The 23,258-nt window shown below is 41.7% G+C and overlaps 1 protein-coding gene across 1 annotated transcript in view; it reads right to left on the bottom strand.

Moving 5' to 3' along the window:
• Nucleotides 1–22,395, bottom strand: part of LOC124805254 (splicing factor 3B subunit 4-like) — a 44,958-nt gene extending 22,563 nt beyond the window's left edge. Inside the window, exon 1 of the mRNA XM_047265766.1 lies at nucleotides 22,026–22,395. Coding sequence (XP_047121722.1) covers nucleotides 22,026–22,120 — 95 coding nt within the window. The 5' untranslated portion in view covers nucleotides 22,121–22,395. The remainder of the gene's footprint in view (nucleotides 1–22,025) is intronic.
• Nucleotides 22,396–23,258: the final 863 nt, after the last annotated feature.

Raw genomic sequence — 23,258 nt, 5'->3', positions numbered from 1 at the left:
TTAGTCTTCCCTAGTCTTTCCTTTGGTATTCTCATGTCATTCATTTTTCTGGACACATTTTGCTAGGTGATATGAAGGCTTTTTTTTCTTTTTTTACTTTTCTGCGTAAAGTATCTGTTCCTATACCAGAGACTAAAATTAGCTGCCGACGACAGTTAGATTGTATAAACTTATTGTAATAGGTATAAATTAGACATTACATCTATACCTATTACAGCTGAATTTCAGGTATAAATTTTAGTATTTGAAACTGTAGTTCGTCATAAAATATAAAAAGAACTTAACATGACGTTGCAAGACATGACAGGTGTTTCCAATTCGCTCCAAATATGGGAGCGCCTTGGCCAGTCATATTGTTCGTACACTCGTAAAAAGAAAAAAAAACGCTGTGTAGAACAATATCAAGCATGTCAGACATTCTGAACGTGCATTCGAACGTGGACCAACGAAATGTAAGCACGCCAGCCAGCTACGTCGCATTAAGGCGGCTTCTCGTTTCAGTACGGAGAGATCATCACGGTAGAAATTTGTCAATCAGGACATCTTTAGGGCCAGAAGCTGAGCGCTGTCACAGGAAGAAAATGACAGGCCGGAGCAAGTAGTGGCTATCGCAGAACGGTTGGGAAGGGGGAGGGGCATTAAGGGAGAGGGAGGGAGAGCTGGATAGGCCACGAGGAGCCCCACAATGCGGTCGGGCTTTTAGCAGCGCGCACAACGATTTGTAAATACTTCACGAGATCGCCCGCAACTCGCCGCCTCCGTATACAAGCCCACCATGTGGTTTACGGTGCTCCAGGAATAACCCGATTCTGCGACGCCTGCTGTCTTCTTCCTCGAGAGAGAGAGACCATCTTTCTGGACTTGTTATAAACCAGTCCGCACAATATAGCACGAGAACTACTTCCGAGGATTTCTTTCTTCTTCTTTTTTTTGTTCTTGTGTCGTTGCTGAGATATTTGTTAAACAAAGGAGGAATTCCACTCGGGAAACGCGTCAGCGCCGCATCGCTAATGAGTGAGTGGCATCTTCAGGGTAACGTGGATGCACCTGGCTATTAAAGTAACATACCAAAGTACACACTGTTGGCCTCTTAGGCTGCCCACCCGCAGTGAAGATGAATTAAATACTGTTACCGGCAAGGCTTCATACAAAAGCTTGTTTCGTTGTACAAACGAAACAAGTCGGACTCGTATAAATAACTGTTGTGTTCGGGTAACAATAGCATTCGAATTGACGTATGCAGAATGCTTCTATGTAACTGAACATCAATGTACTATATTATAAAATCCTTGGTTTACTAACCTAATCTTTATCATCAGCAGTGTCGCTTGCCCCAAGTCGGTATCATGCGATCTGGTGGGCAGGAGCTTGCTCATGCCACTTCTCCACACATTTCCGGCCAAATACCACCGAACGTGTCTCTCGAGATCATCTTTTGTGGGAAGTTAGAAACATCACGTACGGTGGTAGGTGAATAATTATAATAATTACGCACGTACGTCTCTGATTTGAGATAATTTAATTTGTATATGAGAAATGCAAAATGTTTTCTTTTTTATTTTGCAGTTTTACAACTTGCGAACAGATGTTGTCCCTAGTTACGAGAAGAGGCTTGTTGATCATTCAGCAACAAAATGTTACTATTTAAAATTTCAAATAGCCTCCCTCACTGATTTTGAACACATGTGTTGTTAAACAACAAAATAATAAAATATCACATTAATTATTTTTAGTTTACGTTTACCTACGTGCAGCTAAATATATACGAGGACGTGCCGAAACGTAATTCCTTCGAATTTTTAACCCGAAAACCCTTAAAGCTTTTTAAATAAAACAAACGCTGTGAACATTCTACTTTTAATTTTTCATGCCTCCATGTGTATTTTTCAACTTACTTTTCAGCACTCCCTCGTACAATTTCGTTTTTCTAGTCGTTTTGTGGTTTAATTGATGAGGTATCTTCAGCAGCAGTCTGTGTTTGTGTTGTTTTATATGTGTGCTTGCTGTTCTCCTGGTGAAGCTATTCTTCTCCCTACACCACTAAGAATTCTTGTCGTCACAGAAAAGCCTCCTTTCCATCATGTCTAGTTTCACACAGTTGGAGATAACCTAAAAATCATGCGTTTAACATTGCCACCGACTAAAGATTGACAGACCAACCACGTTAAAGACAAGAAAATATGTTTCTGTTTCTGTTAATAGCAGCCAGTTTACACAGGCCTTAACGTCTACAGTCTACACGTCTCAAGTGCAGTACTTACAAGAGTCTGCCTCTGTTACGTGTGGCAATGTAACAGCGATACACGCTGACTTGGAGTCACCAGGATACCAGTTGCTAGAGAATTGAGGAATATCAACATTTTAACATTTTGGTTGCCGGCCATGTAAATCTTGCCGTTTCTTAGAATGCCGGCCATTTTTATGGTTTTCAGTATTTATTAGGAAGACTAGCCAACAGTGAAGATTGATTGAGCGCATCAGTATATGTGATTTTGTATTTAAAGGCGGGAGAAATTGTATCCCGCCAAATGACAGAATATCGAAATTTTCGCGTCCCGTCAATTTTCGGGTTTGGAAGTCAAAATGTTAAGATGGAACTGATAAGCTGTCAGCAAAGTGACAAAGCAAATGTAGTGAGAAAGAGCAACCCCAAGGGGAAAAGGACAAATTCGGCTGCCTCTCCTGGGCCCAGACAAATTGCTACACAAACAAGGCAATATTTGCTGAGCTCCCACTTCTTTTCTGGATCGGCGTAGAGGCCAAGATGAAGTACTCTCTTAGCTAGTAAGAAAATAATGCAACGCGCGTGTTATGCGAAGAGAATGGGTAAAGCAGCAAAAATTCTTATTTAATGCCCTCGTGACCGACAGAATATCTCCAAATTAATCGCAGCAGAAGGCAATGAACAATCGCTTTACCCCTAATGATGTAGTAGTTAACGTAATTAAGCTGAGGTTTTTTTCGGCGCTGAGCGTTAGTAAGAAGGAGCCTGCGTTAAGACCTGCGCACATCCTTGGCGTTACACGGACTGCTCCATTTGTTTCTCCACGCACGTCTGCTGGCGCGGACGACGCTCTGGTGTGACTAATCTGAGAGTTGCCAGTGAATTTCACGCGGCGCTCTTTAAGAGCGTTCCGGGCTATTGCTCTGAAAAGTCGCTCACCGCCGAGGGACCCGTGCGCCAGATCACCACTGAAGGCCAGCGCGCACGTGAGTCGCCGCTGCACCACAATTAACAACTGGAATAGACGACCTGCGCAGGAGCGGGCTAACGAGTTCTCGCTATCAGGATGTGGATCAGCCATTTGCGAAGCTAGCTACTCTGAGGAAACACCTTACACCCGCCCCCAAGTTGGACCGTAATATAGTGAACGGTTCATTAGCTCTTGAAAGTGCGTGTCATACCACACAGTATCTCACGCGCTTACTTTGCGGTCCATCCGAGATTTGCGTTCCAGATAATCTCACAGAATAATTTTTATCAAATCCAGCTGCCTGATAGTAAACAATTTTCCGAATGAGCGTACAGTAAGAAAAGTTTCTTGTGCATGTTTTATATCTGGACACTCGTTCTGATATGCGAAGCAATTTCAGTTCCGTTCCTGACGAGAGAATTGTAGACACATTCTCACAGCGTACTTTGTACAACCGAGGATCTTAAAGGTTTGCTTCTGTTACTCAACTACCAACATGGGCCCCTTTGTAACCAAATTTTGCAAATGTCACAGGTTTTTGCGAAATAAATTCACTCGTTGAACAAATCTGAAGTCCCTGCTTTGCAAACAGGCAAATGTATCAGGCTGTACTCAACGGGTTTTATTTACCTGAAATTTTTCAATATCAATAAGTGAATGAAATCTCCTACGTAGCACAGAAATCGATTATTAGACCCTACAACGTTTACTGAACGTTAAGTCCGTTTCTTTATTATCGCATCTGTCGAGAAAAGCAGGAAGGATCTGTAGAAACGCCTGCATATCTGCACTACTTCTCCCTCTTAAACTGTTATGTAACAGTGGACATAGTATGTTTTGTATGAGATTTTTAGCAACTGCCAGCCTCATTCCTGTTACAGAGCAAAACGATTATCCAGTAATGGCAAAAATTATTTGGGAAGTATTAATAGCAATAATCGTTTTCGCTTATTCGACGAATCTAGGTACTGTAGAAGAGTTAATCTTCAGAAACAAATCGTTTCAGAGAAAATGTGGGTTTTATAGCCCCTACAGCTGAATACATAACGATAAAAAGATAATCTCTTTTTAAAAACGAAAACAAGTGTTAAAGTTATCTTGTACACTGTGTTATTTCATCGGCTAGTTTTATGCAATACACTTAATTTTTTTCTATGAATTGAAATTTATATCACTCAGCATTAGCTACAACGTTATAACATATCTTCTCCATGTTTTGTCATCTGTTCTTCCATGTTGGTTTATTTTCCATTAGTTAGACTAAGCAGCTACGGAATCTACAAGCGTATGAAATCTAACAGTATCTTCTCTGGCTTACTGTTCTGTCTGAAGATCGCTTCCAAAGTGTAGCATTCTGCTATTTCCGTCGGAGAGCGCTGTATTTGTAGCAAGATATTACTTATGTCACTACCTCTACGAAGAAATTTGCTGGAAGATCGTCTCCAAGTGTGACTGTTATGGTGTCGTGTAAATACTGTGTAAAATTAATGGAATGAGCGCCAACAGTACTAGCAGGCGTCGAACGTTAACAGCTGGAGGTAAGAGATTCGAATTAATGGTGAACTAATTTCGCCGCACTAAGATACGTCATTTGATGAAATATGAAGAATTATCAATAAAACAATGCGGCGTGTTCGTTGTGCAACTGACCGAATTTCTGACGTGGACAGATTATTATGTAATATTAAGACGGTAGAAATGTCATGAACTATGTAAGAACTACAGAAGTAATGGAAAAAATTAATTTAAAAATGAAAGGTAACACGCGAATCGTTGGAAGATGATACGATCTCGTCGACATTAACGTTAGAACATGCAGAAGCCTATGTTTACATTGTTATATACTCTTTAGATAAAAGGATATCGTGAAGAATGAAAGAGAAGCGGATGAAAAACAACTAAATTCATTTAAAGTAGTCTTATTATCCTCCGCCTTTCATTACTAGATGGTTATCGTGTCACTGGACCGTGATACAACTGAAGAGTTTTTCGGAGGAGATAGACCTGTCTTGTTTCCAACAGCTGGAGTGTTCTCCAATATGGCTCGAATACTGGCGTTCAGTAACAACTCAGAAGAGAAACGAAGCAACTAGCGGATGATATACTAGTGTTCTATAGGTCTGTAGCGCTACAGGATTTAGCGAGACAAAGCAGAAGACCTGTTTGAATTTCAAGAGAAGCAACAATATATGACAAATGCGACTGGTAAAAAGTTATAACTATTGAAGTGTAATAGCCGGTGAAAATCATTCGTCATTGATCTGGAGCGTCGAACGCGGAAGAGAACAGTTACAAGGTATGCTTGTAAGACAACTTGTTCTGTTATCATCTAACAATATGAACTGCAGAAAAAAGTTCTAACATGAAAATAAGACTTTCCCGTACCCATGTCCACATAAATATTGACCGTACCATTTTGGTACACCCTATACAAATCTAAATTTCACGATGAAGGTATACGTCGGCAGTAGAGTCGTCATTCACATCGTCACAATAAACGATTAAAATATTTTCCCATTCAGCCATGGCAGCATAAACGCCGAATCGAGAAACTATGATCGTCTGCGACAGACAAATGTTAGCGAGATAATGCACATTACGGGGTACTAATGGTGAGATGATGCTCAAAGTATTCACGGGCATTACCAAATGGTTCAAATGGCTCTGAGGTCATCAGTCCCCTAGAACTTAGAACTACTTAAACCTACCTAACCTAAGGACATCACATACATCCATGCCCGAGGCAGGATTCGAACCTGCGACCGCAGCAGTCGTGCGGTTCCGGACTGAAGCGCCTAGAACCGCTCGGCCACAGTGGCCGGCAGCCATTTACCGTGAAAGTGTTCTATCATGCTTCCTCGTAAAATAATGGTAATAAAACACTGTGTGACATCTAGCAATGGGTAATGCTCTGTCTAAAGCACGATCGCAGTTTCTCCAGGCGGCTGGACCTGGGTTATTCGCAGAGATGTGATCCGCCTATTCGCGTTGTTGACTGCCCTCTCGCCCGCGTGACCCGCACAGGCTGTATTAACATGTTTATCTGCCCCGGATACGCACTTTGTAGCCTATTAGTTTGCGCAAGGAATGATCGTGCGAGAACTCGCAAAAGGCTATTGCCGTTTGGGATTTTAGCAAAGAAAAACTGAGGAAAGGGGGAAGGAATACCGTTCCGGCATGTTTGCTCGTGTATTGCTATCGTCAGCTCCATCTGTCAATAATGGTCTGATCCGACCACTACAGCTTCCTGTGTCAAGATGAAGTGGTTCATTCGGTTGTGAAAACACAAACGAGGAATTGGATGGACAAACATCTTTCCTCATTATTGTTTGTGCATATTGTAAGTGGCGTGTTATCCATAAAATATTGAAATACACCTTTCTCAAAAGCTCTCGGTGCACAAAGAAGCAACTTTCCACCATCGTTGGTCAGTATTTAGAATTAATATCCATACTATTCCGATACACTCTACTATTAAAATATCTTAATAAATTTACACAGCATCATAATATGGATATTTTTAGTCAAGAAAGTCTTCGTTTCAAATCGTGAAACACACTCACCACTGAAATTTACATCCGACGCAGCTCAGACTATGATGCACTTCAATTCCAATACTGGACAGAAGTGTTAACTGTTGTTCTTAGAGAGAAAAAAATATTTGCAACCATCGCTGTGTTTTATTATTTCGTTGTCTCCTTTGTAAACGACAGATATCACAGTGCGCCCTATGTCTTATTTCACCGCCCTGGAACAAAATACACTTTGAGTTGGACGAGAAAGTTGTGGTAATTGTAGTAAAAGGTTTTTGCCCCTTTTAGTTCGCAGTGCGCCTGACATTTTCTCAGTTTGTTAAGGACATCATTTCACGTTGATAAAATCGAAATGAGACTCCTCACTTTACTAAAGGAATTATTTGAATTGGTGTTTTACTGAGCGATTCTTTTTGTACCTTGATCTGTGTCATTACACTGTAATAAATTTCCTCGAAATCGATCGATTGAGTGGTAGCGAACTATTTCAGAACAGATCTGTTGCTGGGGTCCGCTGGAAGGTAAAAAGAACGGTAACGCCTACGGAACGCAGAAATAGGTATGTAGAAGAGTGCTTGTCCATTGCCACACAGTTTTGTGACACCTATTAAAACCCAAGGAAATGGATCAAAATGTAAAAACAGACGCGCACTAACACGACGGGAGAAATAGTTCATTTTTTCTACGATACGTGCAATTTCTTATCTCATTGTACCAAATGATGTCTCATGGTTCTAAAATTGTAAAATGAAATATCGAGAGCAGGAGGGGACGACTACTAGAACTCGATTGGAAAAATATTGCGAATAGTTTTGGTTACAAAGAAATGTAGAAACGAAGCGATACTGATCCTTGGACGTATCTTAGATGAAAGGTGGAAGAAAGCCAAACCCATATTTATAGCGTTGGTATATTCATATAAAGCTTTTTGACAATGATGTTCGAACACACATTTTGAAATTATGAAATTGTCTGGGAAAGATACACAGAAACTTGAAATAGTAATTAAAGTTCAGAAAGCAGAATTAAAAATTTAAGTTTCTCAGTGACATTGTAAGCATGTCAGAGGAAAGATAATAAGTGAAACGGAATGGGTAGTGTCCTAGAAAGATGTTATAAGATGAACATCAGTGTAAGTAAAACAGGGCAATGGAGGGAGTACAAATAAATCAGGCGAAAAAGAAAATTACAAGCTGAAAGTAGTAGACGAGTTTTGCTATTTGGGCAGCAAAATAACTGAAGGAAGCAGAAATAGGGAGGATATGGAATATAGATTAGGACTAGTGAGAAAAATTTTAGTGAAAACCAGAATATCACAACATTTTAGGTAAATTTAAGTGGTTGGAAGTCTTTTATGATAGTGTTTGTTTGAAGTGTAGAGTTATATGGGAGTGAAACATGGATGACAAATGTTAATGACAAGAAGAGAACAGAAGTTTTTTAATACTTATGTTACAGAAGAGTGCAAATGATTGGATGGGTAGATCATATACCCAATGAAGAAGTGCCGAATCGAATCAGGGAGAAAAGAGTTTTATGGCTCAACTTAACTACAAGAAGGGTTAGGTCGAGGGACATCCCGATGCATCGAGTAATAGTTAAGTGTCGGGGCTAAAACTGTACAGCGAGACAAGAACTCAAATACAGAAGGCAGGTTCAAATTAGTGTAGGATGCAATAGTTAAGTACGTATTAAAATATCTGTGCAAGAAGCATTTGAGTGAACAGCAACAACAAACCTGTCTTCGGACTGATGACTGCGCACAACGTAAATCCACCAAAAAAAATTGTTGCTTTTTTATGGTATTGTAATAACATTGGCACATTTTCTTAAGGAGACTTGCATTTTCACTCCAGAGTTTTAGAATACATTACCCTTTGTCTATAACACCTAGGACGATGGGGTGTTATGTCAGAATTGGATAACATTAAGTAAAGCAATGTTAGAAATGATTTATCTGTGGTAGTTTAATTATTGCAACAGTTTATCTGCGAGATGAATTTTAAATGGTCGTTTATTTTCGGTGGCGTCATTTGGGGCATAATGCGTGTAATTTCATTCGAACTGTGGCTGCCTTCTCTCTACATCCATAGAAATATTTTAAGCCTCACATCTTGTAGTTCGGAATAAAACTGAGGAAATAACAATAATTTATTTTATCCACTCGTTATGTTGTTGATGAAAGTACTACATGTTCACAGCCATGTCTCCTCAGATGCAGCACAGCTTTAACATTTGTTTCGTTTCTTCCTACTGGATCGTGTCTGATAATTGTTAAATGATTATCAGTTTAAAAAAATATATATTATTTCTACCGACGGCTTTTACCTTCGTTTTCAATCACTGATCTCAGCGGAGGTTGCGGTAAGATAATACTGTTGCATGGGGAGACCACTGCAGTACCCTTTCTATAATTGTGAAGAGCGCCCAAGTATCGAACACTCCTGCTGGCGTGCCATCGTCAACGTGACGTCGAAACAACACCGGCTCGCAGCTCTCGAGGCGGGAGAGGTGCTCGGGTTATCTGAAGCACCTGCTGTCGCGGCGCGGCACGCCGCTAAGCTGCGGCGAACAATTGATCGGCGCGGGTCGTCATTAAGGCTGCCGGCGCGCCTCTGAGTCCTTGGGGTCCTTGACTGCCATCGGCGGCGAGACTGCGACTCCGCCGTGACACGGGCAGTCTGGGGGACACAAACGGCGCTGCGGAGCACGGGTACGGGACAGCGGAACCGCCAGACAACTACGAGAGGGTGCTCGTTCCTGACGGCCGCGGCTTTCTGTATTTTCTCCTTAGTATTAGAATTTCGAGCTGAGTGCCCACATACCAGTTTCCCAAAGCAATACTCAAAAACTTTTACGTGAAAATGTTAATAAAAAATACTGATTCATACCTTATAGCAAAAATAATGCCTTTTATTTTTAATTACTAATCGCATGAAACTAATTAAATTTTGGTACTGAAATGCGTAATTAATTATAGCTAAATGAAAAAATTATGTACACGGCGCTTCAGCATAACGGTTACAAACTTTCAAGAGACATAGAGTACATCTAGACGATGGGACGTCACATAACAAGGCACATCGAAAACGCTTTCCTGGCGCAGTAGTGACGATACAAAACACAAGAAAGGAAAGATACGAACAGGGTGAGAACTCCCGTTTATCAGTTAGTTCAGCAGACGCCAAGAGAGAGGAACAAAAACAGACATGAATCGTCATCAGAGCATGTGTTCGAAATTACGTCCACCGACCGAGATGCAGGACTCACATCTCCGGCGCATAGAAGAACTAATGTTCTGGAAAGTACCGGGCGTGGCTCGAACCTCCCCAGCAGTTGCCACGATGCGTGCTAGTTCTTCAGCACCGTCAAGAGGTTTCTTACACCAGTGTCTGACGTATTGCCAGAGGAAGTAGTCAAGGCAAGCGAGGTCCGGCGATCTAGCTGACCAGGCACCCGACAACTCCTGCCAATCCAATGTTGACGAAGCGCTGGATTCAGGTAGCAACACACATTAAAGCTGTTATGTCTGGGGGCCCTGTCAGGCGGAAACCATATTGCAGAACACATCGCGGCGGATACGTGTGCGTCGTCCAAGAGCTGCGTAAATACTTGCTTAAGAAAGATGAGGTAGGTTGCACCCTTCTAACGTTGGGGCAACAAGTACGACCCGACGAGGTGATAGCCGACGACGCTGGCCCATACATTAACGGAAATTGGGATCTCCCACAGTAGCATCTGGCGGATCGTCCGAGACAACTAGTGTCACACACAGCACGTGCAGTTGCTGAACAAAGATGATTTTGCTCCACAAGTGGCGTTTGCACGGTGGTATTTACAGATGCGCTCAACGTATCCGCGCTTGCCCAAGTCGAATGATGGTGATGTGATTGTGAAACGCGAAGGAACAACCACAGGTAAACGGTGAGTAGGCAGACCACATGTACTGAAAGGCAAGGATCGTCTAGCACTGTTGACGCTGGCTATAAAAAATCGTACGAAATCAAAGGAAGGAGTCATTCTTGAGTTCCAACGCGCTGCCAGCACTCCACCTAGCAGAATGACTGTGCGTAGGGAATTACAAACAGTAGGGTACAACGGTCGAGCAGGTCCTTATACGCTACACATTGGTGTAAAGAACGATGCCAAGGACAGTGCATGACTGTAAAGAATGATTTGTAGTAATGAGTAACGCTATATTCTTTGGCAATGTGATGGAAGGATTTGGGTTTGGTGAATGCCTGGAAGACATTACTTGCCATCATCTGCAGTACCAACAGTGAAGTACGGAAGAAGTGTTATGGTGATTTTCGTGATTAGGGTGAGGTCTCGTTATTGTGCATGAAAAAATGCTAAATTTGGAAGGATATGAACACATTTTACAGCACTGTACACCGCGTACAATAGAGTAACAGTCGGGAGCCGATGATTGCGTCAGCATGACAATACACGCTGTCGTGAAGCAGCATCTGTGAGGCAGCGGTTTGTGCACGATAACACTCCTGAAATGGACTGACCTTCCAAGGGTCCTTACATGAACCTAATGGAACATCTTTGGGATGAGTTAGGAAGTCGACTTCGCCCCAGACCCCAGAACCCAGCATCCAACATCGCTACCCTGTCTTGTTTCGGCTGTCGAGGAAGAATGGGCTGCCATTCCTTCACAGACATTCAGACACCTCATTGAAAGTGTTTCCAGCAGTGCTGAAGTTGTCATAAAGCTGAAGTGTGAAAATACCCCATATTAATGTCTACTAATACGTGTCCAGGTACCTTTGAGTAGATAGTGTCATCGTCCGTTTCAGTACTCTGATAGAGTGTATTACACAACACCTTTATTGCTGCATAAATTGGTTTTTGAGTTGTTACTCCACTTCCAATTGAATAACATTTCGAAAAAAGATGTGATTGCGACTATGTGATATGTATAACAACAAATTGTCTGCAACCACAATATAAATTAGTCCTCTTATGAATCCGAAATGAGATAAAATTTGCATCCAAGCTGTAACGTTTTTGGGGCTTGGACAGGAAAATAAATATGAAATAAATAAATGAAAATTTATCTCCAGCGAGAATCATATTCGACTACTGCCTCGGACATGGATAAGTGTGATGTCCTTAGGTTAGTTAGGTTTAAGTAGTTCTAAGTTCTCGGGGACTGATGACCTCATATGTTAAGTCCAATAGTGCTCAGAGCCATTTGAACCAAAAATGGCGCAAAAGGTGCTAACTGTGATGACTAGGACTAACGGATAACCACAGTTTTACCAATGTTACAAGGTAAATACGTTAAAATACCGCACATCGTTTCGTTAAAAGGTAACACAGTTGGTAAAAAAAATTAATTCTAATAACCAAACAGCATAATACATTCCCCTTCCCATATCGTCATTTGTAGAGTACGTTGTTCCCTTGTTTAGTATTTGAGGTGTCCAGGTTGCAAACGGCTAATTTCCACAGCGTTGGGTTTACATAACAGTGAGAGACATTTATTCAATGACTATCCCCAGAGTCTGACGCATTTCCATAAGATCCATATTTATGAACCGTATTTAATTTGTTTCTTTATTAGACTACAGAATCTTTCAGCAGTGAGATTAAAATTCAAGATCAAAGGATATCAAAGATAAAATTCGCTGATGACATTGCTATCTCAGTGAAACCGAGGAAGAACTGGATCTGTTGACTGAAATACAGAGATTTGACTATATCCGACAAATAATTAAGGATGACGGGTCCAAGTGCTACTCTGAGATTAAGAGGTTGGCACAGAAGAGGAATTCACGGCGGGCTGCAACAACACAAGTCAGAAGACCGACGGCACAATAAAAGCCCGTCTCATAATTAAAATGTTTAGAGAATGCAGCAAAAACTCTTGGGGCACCAATTCGTCGCCGATAGAGGGGGTTTCTCGAAATCGTCTGACGCCAGTGCTAACGCTGTTTGCAAGTCAAGAACTAGACTACTAGAAAGCGTATGGTAGGCGCAGGGCAATCGCAGTTTAGGTCGCAGATATCAGCGCGAGCATCGGAGGGCGCCTCTAATTAAGGGAACCAGTAATGAATGACCGCAGAGAAAGGTGACGGTGCGATGCTAGCGCGTCCTTCTATCGCCTTGAGGAGGGAGGGGGGAGACGAAGCGCTAGCCTACTTATGCTGATGGCTGGCGGCCGCTGCGAGCTGAGCTGCCGTTGTAAATGAAGCCTTATCTGCGGCGCACGACTTATTTTGTTGCAGGCCAGTTCGCTATATTTATCGCAGGCCTTGATTCGCCGCTGTCAGGATCTCCGATATGGCGTCGTCTGCGCACTTTGAACCAAGTGGCCGAGGTCTGGCATCCACTGCCGCAGACCAACTGAAGACGCAGCTGGCAGGCTCTTCGTGATATTCCTAACAGACTTACTTGAGGGCAGGCAAAAAAACCGTCCAGCTACGTGGCTGCCACACGTCAACTGCAATAGTCATCTGCCACCACCTTATTTCCGCACGCTATGTCTAATGCTATAAAGTATATCTAGAACACTTGAACGAGAAACTGTAACGAGATCGTTCGAAATCAGGTATATAATGCGAAATGTTACATGTTTGGCTTCGGCAACTCATATGACGATAGTACTGTCCGTCGGACAAGGACTTATCAGTAACGCTCTACAAAAGAAGGGTGGAGGTAGCTTGCTTATTGCTTAGTGCCGAAGTAATTTACATTCTATGTGTTTTCCCTGAATAATGATGACATAAGACAAATGAGAGAGAGAGAGAGATAGATAGATAGATAGATAGATAGATAGTCAGACAGAGAGAGAGATGGAGTTGGGGGAGGGGGGGGGGGGCTGGAGTAAGTTGAAAGTCGCTGCTACGTAGTTAACCCAAGAAACTAACGTTTATGTGAAAAGTCTTTTCTTAAAAAAAATTGATATCTGTGAAAACAAAAAAGGTATAATTTATATCAAGGAACTCATGGAAACGTGTCTCAGGGCATCGACTGTGGAATTCCAAATTAAACGAAGGGCAACGACGTTTTCTAAATGAATAATGTAGTCGCGGCGTATGAAACAACTGTTATGATCTAAATGCGAACTTCAAAATTTTTACATCTTCCTTTGTCAGTTATAAAGCAAGCATTTATGAGTGTGGAAATGTCCTTCACACTTCCTCCGGACAGTATGATTGACTCCCTAGCCTCGCAGCCTGTTAAGCCATTTACCACTATATGCATATCTCTTTGGATAACGGTCCTACCACAAATCTATGGCTGGAGACATTGTCAATCAGCCCCAGCTCCATATCGTATATAAACCTTGATAAATAAGCCACATAGCAAGGCTTTTATATCCATACACTGACACTATTCACTACAACGACCGAAAAAGAGCAGGTAGAATTCCAGGAATTTAATGCCACTTCACAACTTGAAAAAAAGTAACTTAAATCTACGAGAGGCCGTGAGTGGAGACAAGTCTACGCCTAACAAAATATTAATTCTTAGGGAGAAGCAAGACGCAAATGGCGAAATTGGAGCTATACTCTTCCGACGAGGCATTGTCCTTTTCGGAAGTGTGCACGAGGATTAAACAGTGAAGACACAACTTCTGCTTAAAGCTCCAATGAAAACCAACGTCTGCTTAAAACCCCAATGAAAGCTATGGAACAGCAATCTTGCAGAATTATTGTTGTGTTTGTAGAAAATATTTTGAATTTTCCCTAGACTGTCTCAGTCGTTGTCATGTCTTTATGTAACCACGATCTCTAAAGCTGCTGACGAATATGGGTGACGCATTAACAGATAAATGACTCGATATGATTTACGTAATTGGGGACATCTTTTTTCGTCACAGACGGCGTTCTTGGAACCTAGCGTCAAATTATGTAGAAGCGGTTTAACTTCGGAAAGCATCATTACTCAAATACAGTTTTCCCTAACACTAATTTTTCTATTCGCTATAGTATGTAGACAAATTCGTGGTACTTTACTATAGTGTCCCATTTTTCATTCAGAGGTAAAAATGGCAAAACCTGATTACGGAAGTTGCGTCGCTGATGATGCAAAGAACGTCATGTAAAGGTACTCAGTGAGTCACTGGGTGACCAACCTCTCTTCAGAATACTTGTGGAGATAACGACTGTGGTGTAAGAAGAAATATTTAAAAAGCAGTAGGAAATACTTGTTAAATGCTGAGACGTCATACACAGGTCGTGGTGTCAGTCTCCTTTTATTATTTGCGACCAAATTTTTTGGAACAGCTGAATTTGTTTGAATACACAGATCCGTGGTGTATACTATGGAGTAAGAGTAAGGTTAAAACAGTCTCTCATCCAACATATTCACCACTTGAATAAAAATTCATTATAATAGTAAACACATGGTATCAGCTTTAGCGCGGAAACGTCCGAAGTGTGGCCGAAGAAAAACGCCCACGCAAGGCTACCAAAAACCACGAGGTACTGAAGTACTGTACTGGATTTGATTATAGTTAATTTACTGAGGTCTTAGAGATGCGAGACGGACTTGTTCGAGACACGGTGAGACATATTCCACCTTCACCTTTGATTCATACTAAATGTTGAACGTCACACCGAGGCCTTGTTAGCTTTGCGTTAATACGAAAATTAGCGGGGACGGGGACCATAACTAGGCTTTCACGGACTACAAAGTTGTATGCCACTGAAATTCAACAGCAGTTTGTCGTCTAGGTGAAGGATAAGTCGTCTATCTGTTCAAAAATACTTTGCATTTCCCAGATACCAAAAGTATCGAAGGAATATATGTAACGATTAACTAGAATTTGGAAAGCGTATCAATGAATAAAAATCGAAACGTATAAAAAGTTTGAAGTGGAGTCTTCTAACGTCCGCGCTGTCGTTATTGACGTTGTGTTATTGGCTAATTTTCGGAGCAAATAAATACCGAAGTGCGCATGTTCATTTTATGGGGAACACCTGCCGATACGCTCAATTATGGCTCAATGTAAAAGCATAGCTCTTTAGAAGGAGAAGTGCCGTTACTTCTGCTTTCATGTTATCTTTTGTAACGGTAGTTGCTGCGCTGACAAACAGACGACGCAGCGATCGCTTGTTGCTGGCTGAAGTAGAATTCTAACAGTGCGGCTCGTAACATACATTTAGAATTGTTGTTGCGTGATGTTAAATTTTTTTTTATCAAAATGTAACAGTGAAGTAATATTTTCGTGTGTGTTTGTAGACTTTTTTTCGCAAAACAAATCCCGAGAATTTAGCGGCAATGAAAATACGGAACTATTCGTGAGAGATACGAATACCTTGCTATATCAGGTGCGCTCGACTCTAGAATACCATATAATTCACTCTACAAAGATTCCCCGTCAGACAAAATATTAATTGACTTTTACGAAACCATTTGCTCAAGAAACAACACATTTTTTCAAACAGAACAATGGAATCTTTGTCACGCTAAAGAGTATATTGGAAGTTTCTCAGTATTTATGGTCCAAAGGTTGTAAGTACGTAATGACAGGAAAATTCAACCAAGACCCCCTGGATCGTCATATTGGAATTTTGAGGTCTATAAGCTGTGACAACCATCCATCAACTGTAGATTTTGTGCATTTACATATGTTACAGTGCGTGTATGCTCTCGTGAAGATGGCTGTATGCGCTTCCGGGAACTGTGAACCGAATTCAGATGCGTTTACGTGCTAAAGAAATGGAGGTACGAAACAAACGCACTAACTTATCTGCTGAGGACAGAATTAAGGAGAAAATGGTGATAGCGCTCTGGGAGAATGATCTTCCTACTCCGTATAAAGACAATTTTCCAAAACTATGTTTAGTTTATCACATAGCAGGTTACATTGTCAAAAAGCTTAATAAACAGAGCAGCTGTGTGAAGTGTGCTCAAACCCTTGTGAATGAAATGCCTTCTGACACAAAAGTTGCAACCTTCATCGCCATAAAGGACTTCAGCTCAATAAATGGCCTTTCTTATTTGACTTATCCACCCGAAAGCGTTTTCAACATTCTTTTACAGGTTGAAGTAATTATTGAAAAGAAACTGTCTTCCGTCTCAAATATATGGGCTGGACAGAAATGACGAAATTGTTTTAGAAAAATGTGATTTCAGATGTTGTTGGAACTTAAACTTGACATTGCTGGCAAATTAATTTTCCGTTTCATGAAGTGCCACTTTTTCTTTCGCACGAAAGAAATCAGCAAAGAGCTCTTGTCAGCAAAGACCGCGATGTCATCAGGCAAACTTTCCCAAATTTCCGACAACTAACAGCTACAAATTATGTGGGTGAGATAATATTGTCTTTTAGTCTGTATTATTGATTGCTATGCACCTCTATAAATGATTTTTTGCATGTTAAACCGTATTTCGATCTTCGCCAGTATAATTTATTTGGTTATTATTCGTGACCCGATGTTTCATAACTGCCTTAAAGGATGTCAACGTATTATGATTCAATGCAGATGGCATATTTCACTTATTTTGTCTTAATATCGTCAAATAAAGCGTTTTAAAATTGTGTAAGATCCGACTAGTAGATATATTGCAACGTTCCTCGCCCAGCGCTAAGCTACGGTAGTCCCGCCTAGGAGCAGGCCTGCGGAAATTTGTCGCGTGCCTGTACCTCTTCTTCTAGACGCTGTGATGAAAGCTCAAAGCGGAATGTCAAAGGTTTGCCCATGTGGTAAATTAGCGATAAAATTAGGTCGTTTAATTTCATTTTTGTGTCGTCATATTTATAAGGATAACATAAAATTCATATTCGAGTATTCTCAAGGTAAACTGTGAATATTAATTTGAAAATTTTTGTACTCGAGACATGACTGTCTTTGTCTGTTATTTGTGCCACTACAACGATGACCGTGCATTTTACATTTCATCACTTTCGCTGATCCAAATGGTTCAAATGGCTCTGAGCACTATGGGACTTAACTTCTGTGGTCATCAGTCCCCTAGAACTTAGAACTACTTAAACCTAACTAACCTAAGGACATCACACACATCCATGCCCGAGGCAGGATTCGAACCTGCGACCGTAGCAGTCACGCGGTTCCGGACTGCGCGCCTAGAACCACTAGACCACCGCGGCCGGCGTCGCTGATCCAGTCATCTATTTAGGAAAATTACTTGAACTCCTTTCCAAGAGCCCAGATGGCACTAATTTGTCATCTGATAGCAAGACATTCCGAACGTAAAGAAGAGCAATCGTCTCTTACAGAAATAGTGTAGCTTATTTCGGAAGTAAGTATGCAGGTGTTTACGGAAAAGTACGTGCCGCTATCCGGAATATATAACCAAGCTTCATCTCATTAATTGACTCAGTATCATTACCATGCATTAAGCTTGTGTTTACTCTCTCTGTTGGATTCTGACAACTAATTACATCAGACTGAACTTTCTTTGGGTGCTAGTCAGCTACTAACACTGTTTCCGCCCACAAGAGAATTGCCTTTCTCTTTTATCAGAGAAGTAAGATATTGAAGTAGTTTCATGCATTTCTACAGATAAAGTGGAACAATAAGAGAATTCAATCATATTTGAAAGGAACCACGCTTGGTTTTTCACGTACCGTACCGTTTTGATGTAATTCTTCCCTTGGTCCTCCATATCTCGTACACGGATTACCGTTTTCGGCAAAGACACGTCAGAGCGCTTGCGTCATATTCGTTGAAACTGTGCATTATGGGGTGTTAGTACATAATAAGAAAAGCATTGCAGTATTTCTAGTCCGAGCGCAGAACGAATATTATCTTATTTCTGTTGGAACAAAATTTCTCAAGCAGTCAGTACTAGTATACTGGCGAGACGAGGAAGCGTGCATAGCTGTTGACGTCTGGAATATCATCGTGTCTACGACGAGCGTCTGAGACTTAGACTAAATAAAGGACAGTGAATTACTGCTGCATCCGTGATTGCGTCTACGAATATCAAAAGTAAATTACTGGGCAGTACACGCTGCAGAGCACTTGCTGATATTTACCAATCGCTTTTACTCTTCCACTAACTTATACCGTAAGATAAAATTAAGTGTACGCTTTTATGCGTGTCGTAATCAGTCTTACAATGTATTTACGGTCCTACCGAAATATTGCAATTCCTTCACAGCCTCTACGCAATATTAGTTCCCTAACTTTCTTAAAAACAGCTTCTTCGGCTTTCTTCCGATGGTTCTCATTGAAGTACTCGTAACACTATCTTCTGAATTAACTCGATCGTTTCTTACAGTAACACATCTCTTATATTTTCCCGCAGGTCAAATTGATGTAAAACTTTAAACGAAGAAACGACGCTCTGGAAGAGGCAGTGCGAGAGGTTTTGTTAGCAGCTTCCAGCGACGAAATGCTGCTCTTACTGAAATTTCTCCCAAGGGACCAAAGTCGTACGAAAATGAGTTTACGTATTCGACACATTTGATACCATTCGGTATCATTATTCTTAGGTGTTAGCGCAAAAAAGGGAATAGTCAATCGTTAAATGTTAACGAAATAAGCCTACAAGAATACAACATCTGTGAAAGAATAACATGATTTACATTCCAAAATCAAAATAAAATTGGTGATGGATGTATAAAAATGTACCACACTTCACATAAAAAGTGCTTCTCGCTATCAGTATGCATCTTAGTCCCCCAGCTGCTTAATTTAAATAGCGTCTTAGTGAACTAAGCAGCTGTTTGCACCTCTCAAAGCTTTCGTTATTTTAGTAAGAGATGAGAGAAGAACTTACCATTCATCATATCCTACAAGTTACAGCAAAACAACTTAAATTATAGCAAGTAGATGACGAAAGAGATGATTAGTAGAGGTGCCCATGTGCCACTATAAACACACGAAGCAGAGGTACGCTTCTTGGTACGAACGCGCTGTTGCCCCTTTCTAGGGTCTTTCCGTCTTGCGACCATGTAAAACGATGTGTGATACTTCCACATTTACCAGAGACACTAAAGAAATTATTTTTTGGGAATGTCAGTCTTCTAATTGGCTGATCCGGCCCACCACGAATTCCTCTCTTGTGCCATTCTCTTTATCCCGAACTACACCAGGCATGAGCTACCTTTGATGACACGCAGGCCTGATTCACATGTTTATTTACGTTTGCGGGCCAGCCCGTCACGTGATGCAATAGCAACCTCTTAACGCATCAAGTCAAAACTATAGCGTCCGTGACGTTAATGTTTATGGGAAAAGCACCCATATGAACGGCCCTTCTTCCCCGACACGCCACGCTAACAAATTATGCCTCGAAACAAGAGTTTTTGAGGTATATCCATTACACTTTCACCCCATCTTCGGATATTAAGATTTATTCACGTCTCGTGAACATTGTTTCTTTACTTACGACATTTTACAAAACTTTCATTGCAAAATACTGCAGCGTCTCTCTCTCTCTATCTCTCCCACAAATTTCTTCCTTGATACCAGTCACGGACCACCCGTGACCTACATTCAACGTCCTAAAATTTTTCCTCACTACAGTTCCTTCTGTTGTCACGGGGAATTGTTCATAGATGTCTTAAAGTATATGCCGTTATCCCGTCCTTTCTTTGTTTTGCCCCTGTTTTGTGTTGGTTCTCAGTCGGATACGAATGGTTTGCCGGGCAGTAATGTTCATCTAGCAAACGCGAATTCACGAGAGTGGCGTTTTATGTGCAGAGGAAAACTGGAGACACTCTTTAAGAATTGTCCTTGTTTTGGTCCACAGTTCGAAGATGTTTGATGCAGCTCTCCACGCTACTAGTCTATACAGTGCAAGCCTCTTCTCAATTGCATAACTAATGCAGTCTACATCTGATTAAACCTACTTGCTGCACTCAAATCTTTGTCTCCCTCTGCTGTATTCACTTCCCTCACTTCCCTTCATTACCAAATTGACTATTTTTTGATGCCTAAAGGTATGTCCTATCAGCATACCCATCTTATAGTGAAGTTGTGCCATAAATTTCTTTTCTCCCCAATTTTTTTAAGTATCTCTTCATTAGATATCCGATATTATCTTAACCATCCGTAGATTTCAAAAGCTCCTATTCTCTTCTTGCCGGAGCTTTTTATCGTTCATGTTTCACTTACGTACAAAGCTCATTAAGGACAGATATCTCCAGTAACCCTTTTAAGACTTTTGCTATTCTTTCTGATGTCAGTCTCTATTATATATCTTCTATATTTCGGCCATCGTCAGTTATCTTGCTGGCCAAATAGTAAAAAACTCATCTACCAGTTTTAGTTAATCATTTCCCAAACTAAATCTTTCAGTATCGCCTCATTTGAATCGTCTGCATTCTATTACACTTGATTTAGTTTTGTTGATAATCATCGTACAAGCTCTTTTCAAGACGCTATCCATTTTGTTCAAGTATTCTTCCAAATCCTTTGGCGTCTCTGACAGAACTACAAGGTCATCGGTAAACGTTAAAGTTTTCATTTTTTTCTTCCTGGACTTTTACTTCCTTTCAAAATGTCTCTTTGGCTTTCGTAACTGCTTACTTAGTGTAAGATTGAATAATATCGGAGATGACACCCTGTCCCATTTCTTCCTCAATTCATGCTTCCTTTTCATGCATTGGAATTGAATAACTGTTATCTGGTTTCTGTAGTTGTGATTAATCTTCCGCTCCCTGTATTTTATCCCTGTTACCTTCAAGAACAGAAAGAGAACATTCTAGTCAACATTGTCAAACTTTTTCACTAAATCTACACATGTTATGAACGTAGGTTTGGCATTATTTACCTATCACCTAAGACAAGTTGAAGGGCAGTATTGCCTCCCGTGTTCCTATATCTCTCTGGAACCCAAGCTGATCTTCTCCGATGTCGAATTCTACCAGTTTTTCCATTCTTCTGAGCCGCGCGTAGTAGCCGTACGGTCTAGGGCGCCTTATCACGGTTCGTGTGGCTCCCCCCGTCGGAGGTTCGAGTCCTCCCTCGGGCATGGATGTGTGTGTTGTCCTTAGCGTAAGTTAGTTTAAGTTAGATTAAGTAGTGCGTAAGCCTAGGGACCTATGACGTCAGCAGTTTGGTCCCATAGTCCTTATCACAAATTTCTAATTTTTTCCATTCTTCTGTTAATAGTTCGAGTCACCATTTTGTAACCATGACCTGTTAATTGGGCGCTGAAGGAATGAGAGTTTCTAAGGGATATTGTTAATGGAGGGGAGTATGATTACACTGAGACGAATATTTCGAGTGCGTCTGAAGACTTTTACACAAAACTAATCGCTTTCTTATGTGAAGCCTTATATGACTGGGCAGATTCCTTAAAAATATCCTTGAATGCCCTGATACAGGTGTCTCTGGACCATACTTTGTTTGTCACTCACCTGGGCGGCCGCCCGGTAGGGGTGCTGGCGGGCGTGGGCCTCTTGTCCTCACGGATGTGCATCTTGGAGGTAAGCCTCTTGAGCACGTCGTCCATGGTGCGCGGCTTGACAGCCGCACCGTAGTGCGCATGCGCCTGAGGAGATGCGCAGCCCGCCGTCAGGCGCTGCTTCTTGCTGCGGCTTCCCGTAGCGTCCTCGCCGTCGTCGCTCGCTGCCCCCGAGGACGACTCGCCGGTGGCGTGGGGCGCGCCGCCCCCGGAGACGGAGGAGGCGGCTTGGCCGTGGTGCAGCCGTAGGCGTGCGCCCTCTTCGTCGTCGTCGTCGGCGCCACTGCTGCTCGAGCACTCGTCCAGCTCGTCGGTGAGGCAGCCGCCACCGTCGCTGCCGCCCCCGCCGCTGCCACCGCCGCCGCCGCACAAGAGTCCCGCCGCCGCCGCCGCAGCCGCCGCCGCTGCGGACGCGTGGGAGGCGCCTAGGGGCGGGCACGGCTCGTCGTCGCCGCAGCCGCCCTCCTGCAGCTTCGTGGGCGGCGACTTGCGCTTCGAAGACATGTTCCTGCGGCACACGACAGACCTATTAGCCCAGCTCGAAAACTGTTACCCAAACCCACTTTTCCTTCATTTAGCAGTAATAATAATGGTAGACAAAATTCCGTATGTCTTCCACAGTCAGTGATTATTTTCAATTGATTAATACCTGTAAATTCTGAGAATCGTGCACGTAATGCCCAAATTTCAAGAGCATTGGCTTGAAAATCTATGAGCTGTCCGAAGATGTTGTGAAATTGATTTAAATGTGATGTTATTCTCTACTCAAAGTAATACAGCATAGAAAAAACACCTCAACACTATAACTGTAGGAAGGTAACACCTTTCTTCTAATAAGAGCGATTCGAATACACACACAATAATGACAACTAGACGTAACTGTGAAAGAAAAGACTGAATATCATTTACCGTTATAGTGGAACCATAAACACTTAAATAAATGACAAAATGGTATCGGTGAACAAAACTCTGAAGAGAAATTTAGTGAATGAGACGTTTGCTATAAACCCATTTCAAGCATTTAGTGTCAGTTACCCAATAAATGCTAAATGCTAAATGCTGCACGTGAAATGCAATACGTTTTCCGTAATTCGGTGTAATCTCTTACTGAAACACATAGTTTATATACTGTAAAATTCACAGCACGTTTGAATTCCCGCCAGTATTCTGCGCCAGCTCTGTTCAT

Source organism: Schistocerca piceifrons, chromosome 7 (assembly GCF_021461385.2).
Source record: "Schistocerca piceifrons isolate TAMUIC-IGC-003096 chromosome 7, iqSchPice1.1, whole genome shotgun sequence".
In the NCBI taxonomy this organism is placed as follows: domain Eukaryota; kingdom Metazoa; phylum Arthropoda; class Insecta; order Orthoptera; family Acrididae; genus Schistocerca; species Schistocerca piceifrons.
This window is presented reverse-complemented; position numbering and strand designations above follow the sequence as displayed.